This window comes from Aotus nancymaae, unplaced genomic scaffold, assembly GCF_030222135.1.
Source record: "Aotus nancymaae isolate 86718 unplaced genomic scaffold, 86718_ANA_hifiasm-v0.15.2.pri h1tg000029l, whole genome shotgun sequence".
Lineage (NCBI taxonomy): Eukaryota > Metazoa > Chordata > Mammalia > Primates > Aotidae > Aotus > Aotus nancymaae.
In genome coordinates this window covers 11226630-11234059 of record NW_026988442.1, presented here as the reverse complement: position 1 = coordinate 11234059, position 7430 = coordinate 11226630, and the positions used below count along the sequence as shown (strand labels likewise).

The 7430-nt window shown below is 39.1% G+C and overlaps 2 protein-coding genes across 2 annotated transcripts; one reads left to right on the top strand and one right to left on the bottom strand.

Annotated features, from left to right (window-relative positions):
* Positions 1-665: 665 nt before the first annotated feature.
* Positions 666-2136, top strand: DEFB127 (defensin beta 127). The gene is given in 4 exon segments (XM_012454991.2): positions 666-714; positions 1882-1941; positions 1944-2017; positions 2020-2136. Coding segments are annotated over 4 exon segments (300 nt in total).
* Positions 2137-5103: 2967 nt separating this feature from the next.
* Positions 5104-6916, bottom strand: DEFB128 (defensin beta 128). The gene is made up of 2 exons (XM_012454992.2): positions 6783-6916; positions 5104-5369 (listed from the first exon to the last, which is right to left on the bottom strand). The coding sequence occupies exons 1-2, from the start codon at positions 6829-6831 to the stop codon at positions 5137-5139; spliced, it is 282 nt and encodes a 93-aa protein (XP_012310415.2). The 5' UTR covers positions 6832-6916; the 3' UTR covers positions 5104-5136.
* Positions 6917-7430: the final 514 nt, after the last annotated feature.

The following is a 7430-nucleotide window of genomic DNA, read 5'->3' as shown; positions in this document are numbered from 1 at the left end:
TCTAATGTTTTCTTCTAGAATTTTATAGTTTCAAGTCTTACATTGAAGTCTGTAATCCATTCTGGGTTAATTTTTTATATGGTGATAGATAGGGGTCTAGTTTCATTCCTCTGCATATGGAAATCCAGTTTTTCCAGCATGATTTATTGAAGAGGGTCTCCTTTCCCCAATGTATGTTCTTGGTGCTTTTATAAAAAAATCAGGTGATCTCGGATCACACCTAACTACATCATACCTTCCTTTCAAACGTGCAAGAAACCTACTTGAATTTCTTATTGTCAGAGTTTTGGATTTATGCCTTGGTTTATATTGCCATATTCATTCTTGGAGGTGAGTGCATATCAATCTTGGTCTAGCTGGGCAGAGAGTCAATGTAGGGAAGCATGGATCCCACCAGAGTCTACAGCCCACAGAGTGGCATTAGATGTGATGGGATGGAACATGCTATGTCTTTATTCCATGTTGGGTTCGAGTGGGTGACATCAAATTTCCTGTGTCTGCCTACATGACACAAAGCTCACAGTTCAGAAGTTTAGGGAAACACTTCATATCATCCCATCTGTTCTGTTTCAGTGCATAAGAATCCAAGTCTCTGAGGAAGGTGGCATAGTGTGCAGTTCACTGGACCAAAAACTTTGACTGCATCTCTTCCAGAAAGCCTGGCTATGGGGCTCTTCATGATCATTTCAATTCCGCTGTTCCAGAAACCCACAGGTAAACCAAAGCTTTCCAGTGGCTCGCTCAAATCAAAAATGGGATGGAATATTTTCAAGAGCCCAAGGGAATTTCCTAATCCACACTAGAGGGAAATAGAGCCCCCAAGAATGGCTAAAGTTTATCCAACATCATCAGAAATTTCCTCTTCCTGGAGGCTTAATTGCATGGTACTATCCTTAAAAAGGAGTACCCACAGAGCTAAAAAGAGGTCACAATTTCTTCTGGGAAGGATGTATTGTTATAGAAAGGAATGATTCCAATATCTAGGGATATCTTTATGTCTTTGGATATGGTTTTTACTCTGATGCTCAACCATATTTCCTTTTACTTGTGTGTGTGTGTGTGTGTGTGTATTCTATTACACTGAAGTATGTGAACAGAAAAAGAAGCAAATTTTGGAGTCAGGTTTAAGAAACATGACTTCAATATCTACTAGTTTGTCAACTTTGAGTTAGTAGTGAAGACTATGAGCCTCAGTTTCCTCATCTGTGGAGATAATGACACCTGATTAACAGAGGTTTTATTAAATGATGTAACCTATGTGAAGCTTGGCACATACTAAGAACTCAAAAATTAGAGTTTCCTTTCCTCTTTCAAAACCCGATTTCTTACATGTGGCCCTTATTATAAGAATATTAATGGCCTATTCCTGGCCCTCCACGTTCCTAAGACCCAATAGAACATTACCTTACTGGATAACAAGAAAGTCATTCTTGACCCTAATGGTGGTGATAGTGGGTATGAACTCAGGAGAATAGTTTGACTGAGACATAAACACATAGTAACAATATATTGTTTTCTGGGCATCGGAGGAGGTGCAGTAGTTAAGTCGTGCCCTGGGAGCATTCAGGATGGAGGCAGATTGGCTGAGGTTCCCATGTACAGAATTGTTCCATAGCCTAAAATCAAGGATTCAGTTCCTTCATTTTCTCAAACAAGATCTTATATTCTTGGCAGAGGCTATCAGATGTTGAAGGGAGGCCTAAAACCTTACAGGACCTAAATATAAGTGAACCAGTTAAATATAAACACTGAGATTCACCTTGTCGGAAAATCCTCTTTAAAATATACGAAGGTGTGCCTTGTGGATTCTGTTTTCCCTAAAACCAATGTGCTTTCAGTCTCAAACACTGATATTGTCCTATTGCACCTTTCTGTGTATAGTAACCAAACAACTTAAGAAGTGCTGAGATAACCATGTACAAGGACATCGCAGGAAAATCTGCAAGTAACTGAAGTACGTGAGGTACTATGTGAAAATGGGAAAGACTGTTGCCTCAATATCAAGGAACTGGAAGCACATTTAAAAAAATTACAAAGCCACCTTGTCCAAAGCCAGCAACACTTACATTGACTCTTCCTCAAGACTATGTTACAATAATAGAAAATTTCCCAACCCCGAAGACATAGTCTACATAAATCAAATACAATAGTCTAATGAACTAAGGTGATGAGATCTACATCTTCTTCCTTTTGGTTTATTGATCCTTAAAATGACCTTCGAGCATATTCTAATAAAGTGCATTGCCAGTTTTCTGTCTTATTTTGTTTTTTAACCAGAGATAGAACACTCATTATATACCAGGAAAAGAATTGATAAGAACCCAGAAATCTCCTTGAAAAGGGAGATAATAAGTACACTTTAAAAAAATCCTATAGTGTGGAAGTCTGGAAAAAGAAACTCAGAAACATTGACATGTAATTTAGGACAGGAAAAGGCGAAGCAAATATTCAGGGGAAATTCATGAGTAACTTTAGGAATAAAGCAGTGTCTTATAATAACAAGTAGGATTTCAGTGGATAAGGTTTGGTAGGGAAGGCAATTTGAGTGAACAGAATGACATCAACTAATGGAATAAAATTGGAAAAGACAGAACATTTTAGGAAACTATACATGCACTTTGTTCAGATGAAGAACAGAGCACTCAAAGTTGAACTACGGGGAAGTCTTATTTCCCAAGCTCCTGTGTACCAGCATTGAACCAGCAAGATAGAGATAAATAAGATTCCACTGTTGTGGAGCTCACTCTATAATGTGAAGGAAGACCTAAGTAAATAACTCCAACACGAAAGCTTTTTGATTTTTGCTTTGTTGTTACCGTTAACATGTTCATCTTTTTGTTATTGGGGCCCTTTGGAGTTTAGGGGAGTTTTGGACCTGGGAATTCATCCAAATTGTAGTGCTTTTGTTGTCTTGATATGCAAGAAGAATAATCCATATTCACATTCTGCTGAATTCTTAAAGATGTACCTTCTGAATATGATTAACATGGGAAGTTTCTTCAACTACATTTCACACTCAGTTTTCAGTTCTGTTTCTTATATCATTTCACTGTAACAATTACAAGCATTTTAAAGATTGAGTTCATCCACTGTAACATTTACCACTAATGCGTGGCATGTGTTCTCTTAATCTCTCTCTTATTTAGTGTTCTAGGGATGGGATAGGGAGTATGTAAGATAAGCCTAGAATATCTTGTGGTGCCAGAAAGTAAGCAATTGCTTAAAAATCAAAGGATAGGGACATATTAAAGGGACACAGGAGTCAGTCTAAAGGAGCTGCAAATGACCAAATCTGGGACAATTCCCTATTCAATAAATGGTGCCAGGATAGTTGGCAAGCCACATATAGAAGAATCAAAGTGGACCCCTACCTCTCACCATATACGAAAATTAAGATAGATTAAAGATAGAAATGTAAGAACTCAAATTATAAGAATCCTAGGAACACCATTCTGGACATAGGTCTTGGGAAATAATTTATGACTAAGTCCTCAAAAGCAATTGCAACAAAAATAAAAATTAACAATGGGACCTAGTTAAACCACAGAGCTTCTGCATAGCAAAAGAAACTATTAACAGAATAAAAAGACAACATACACAATGGGAGAAAATATTCACAAACTATGCCTCTGACAAAGGTCTAATATCAAGCATCTATAAGGAACTTGATTCAACAAGCAAAAAGCAAACAGCCCCATTAAAAAGTGCTCATAAGACATGAACAGACACCTCTAAAAAGAAGACATACAAGTCCAGCAAATATATGAAAAACTGTTCAGCATCACTAATCACCGGAGGAATGCAAATCGAAATCACAATCCCTTTATACCACTTAGAGTGGCTATTATTCAAAAATCAAAAAACAACAGATGCTGGCAAGGCTGCAGAGAAAAGGGAATGCTTATACACTGTTAGTGGAAATGCAAATTTATTCAGCCACTATGGAAAGAAGTTTGGACATTTCTCAAAGAACTTAAAACATAACTACCATTCAATTCAGCAATCCCGCTACTGGGTATATATCCCAAAGAAAATAAACTGTTCTACCAAAAAGATGTATGCATGAATATGTTCATCACAGCACTATTCATAACAGCAAAGACATGGAATCAACCTAGGTTCCCATCAATGGTGGACTGAATGAAGAAAATGTGCTACATGTATACAACAGAATACCATGCTGCCATAAAAAAATAAAATCATGTCTTCTGCAGCAACATGAATGCAGCTGGAGGCCATTATCCTAAGCAAATCAACACAGGAACAGGAAACCTAATACCACATGTTCTCACTTATAAGTGGGAGCTAAACATTGGGTACACACTGACATAAAGATGGGAACAACAGATACTGGGGACTAATAAGAGCAGGGAAGGAGGAGGGGGAAAGGGTTGAAAAACGAACTGTTGGGTACTATGCTCAGTACCTAAGTGATGGGATCGATTGTACCCCAAATCTCAACAACACACAGTACACCAGTGTAATAAACCTTCACACGTACCCAAGCCTAAAATAAAAGTTGAAATTATTTTAATGGAAAGGTTGACTTCCACCTCTACCAATATGTTTACTTTATTTATATATTCTCTATCTTTTTTTTTTTTTTTTTTTTTTTTGAGACGGAGTTTCGCTCTCATTACCCAGGCTGGAGTGCAATGGCGTGATCTCGGCTCACCGCAACCTCCGCCTCCTGGGCTCAGGCAATTCTCCTGCCTCAGCCTCCTGGGTAGCTGGGATTACAGGCACGCGCCACCAAGCCCAGCTAATTTTTTGTATTAGTAGAGACGGGGTTTCACCATGTTGACCAGGATGGTCTCGATCCCTTGACCTCGTGATCCACCCGCCTCAGCCTCCCAAAGTGCAGGTATTACAGGCTTGAGCCACCGTGCCCGGCATATTCTCTATCTTACTGGTATAAAACCTGGAACATGGCAACCATTCATTTATGTTTGAAGCATTTAAAAAATGAGTGACTACATCAATAAATGAACCCAGAGGAAAGCACAGGACTTTATTATGTGGGGAATCAAGTTCATGGAAGGAAGTGGAGAAATCTTCTGCTGCGGCCTGCTAGATTAGACAGCACTTTTTATTTAGGAAGAGTGGAGACCAGTGAGACAAGGGCTTGATTTAGGATTAGACTGTGAAAATGGTGACAGTGGGTAAAATGGCATAATCCTGATGGATACTTGACTTCTCACCAGAATGTGTATGTGGCTTCTTAACTGGCACATGTTTTTTGTTTTCTTCATCATTAACACAACATAATTTCCCACTTAGACATCCTATTTCATATATTTCTCCTACTTTGCATTTCTTCCTGCAGTAGCCTGTTATATTATTGAAGCATGTTTTGAGTCTTGCCCCATCTGTGCATAGAAAACAACATTGAACCAAGGTTAGTGCATGAGAGAGAGAGCAGAAGAGGTAGATACATGATTCCCCACAAGTCATGGCCTCCTGTGGTCCCAAGTGAACATTATTCCGACAAAAGGAAACTCAACGGCCCCTCCTTGAAAAGTATCCCAGATTAAGGACATTCAAAATTCCAGGCTCTCAGCCAACGTCCAATTGCCTCTGAAAACATTAGAACTGGTATAACAAAAGAGAAGAGAGAGCTCAATTCCTGGCTATCAACCAGAGCCCTGGCAAAGCTGACTCTCTCCAGCAAGCTCCAAAGTCAGTACTCTCTCAGCTCCACCTCAGTCTCACATCCCGAGACCACTAACATGTGGTTAGTTAGTTGTGTCAAAGCAACTTTTGAAAAAACATCACAAACAAGACTTTGTAACTTAATTGGGTTTTACACTCACTGATATGGGCAGCAGAAATTTCCCTTTGACAGGATCTCATGGGTCTCAGCAACAGGTGCTATTAAGAACTATTTCCCTTAATCTGGCTCCTTCTCTCTGTCATTTGTCACACCCTCCTTGATCACAGATAGATGGGTTGCCCAGGGATCAAATTCAATTCAATGAATTTGGCTCTAGAGAGCTACACCGTCGCCTACTCAGAGTAATGCTTTCAGATTCTAAGTTTCTTGTTTCTAATCCTTATTTGCCTCTCTACCCAAAATTTGAACAAGCCCAAATAATTAAGATGGAGAACAGAGACATATTCTCCCTAACCTAAACTTCAGAATCAGGGAACATCTTTGAGGGTTAGAGGAGTAATATTTTGGGGCCACAAAAATATAATATGCCTTCTTCATAGGAAGAGAGAAGAGAACTCTCACTGACAGAGCTTCTACTGTGAACTTTGTACTTCCTGCTTGTAAGCTCATGTAATCTATACATCAGACAGAATCATGAAATATAGTCATTATACTCCTTGACAGAGGAGAAAATTGAGATTAAAAGGGAATAATGGGCTCAATTCATACAACAAGTCAATGATGAAGACATCTTTTAACCTCACATTGACATGACTCCAAAATGTATGCTATTCTAATTACTGTTGTAATATAGGCTGAAAATGAATTTGAACGGAAAAGGGGATGGCCAGACTCTCAGGTGAAAACTGTGTCCAGCATTTTAAAGATAATTCTAGATAATGAGTTCAAGGATACCTCTGAAGAGGACTCCTGAGAGTACAGTATAGCCTTGACCTCCTCTTACCTCCCTGGGTGCTCTCTTCTAAGGCACAGACTCAAGTAAGGCAACCAGGAGAATGGGTATTTTTTTAATGATTTTGGCCAAATATAAATAATATTGAAAGTCCTGTTTCCACTCTTATAAATAGTCATTTCTCTTAGGATGTTATGGTACATTTGGACAAGTTACCTGTGGGTACCTCAGACAGCAGAATAATGAGAACCAGAAACAGCTTCATGTTTACAGACTTCCCAAGAGGAAGAGGCAGCAAAATTTTGTCCAGTGGTCTGTGTCCCACAGGTCTTTCAAGATCCAGAGTTTTGAGTGCTATCAGAGCTCTGCGCTCTCATTTTAACCCACATAGACAGACAGGAAATCCAAGTCCACCCCACCAACACACACACCTACATCCCCAAATATGGAGCTCACAGTCACAGAATGTTCCACCATATCATCCTTCCTCCCCCTTCCTCAGGACACGTGGTGCTAGAGAGCAGGAACTATCACTTTCCATCTGAACTTTTACCCCATTTGGGTCAAGGCTGGCTGGTCATGTGCCCTGCTTTGTGTGGGATAATCCTATCTTATTCCTATTGTCCCAGTGTTCCATCCGACTAGTGCTGCCTCTCACAAAAGAAACCCAGTTTGAAAGATAAATTAAGTCATTAGTCAAGATAGACACGGAAGCACATTCAATAACAATTTTTTTTAATGTATAAAGCTTCTAGATAGTCATTCTAGGTGTAAGATTGCTTTTAGGTTTGCCTAGATAAACTGATATTATTTGAGAGTTTCCCATAAAGACTTGTCCCTCTAGTAGAGCAAAATTCAACAACT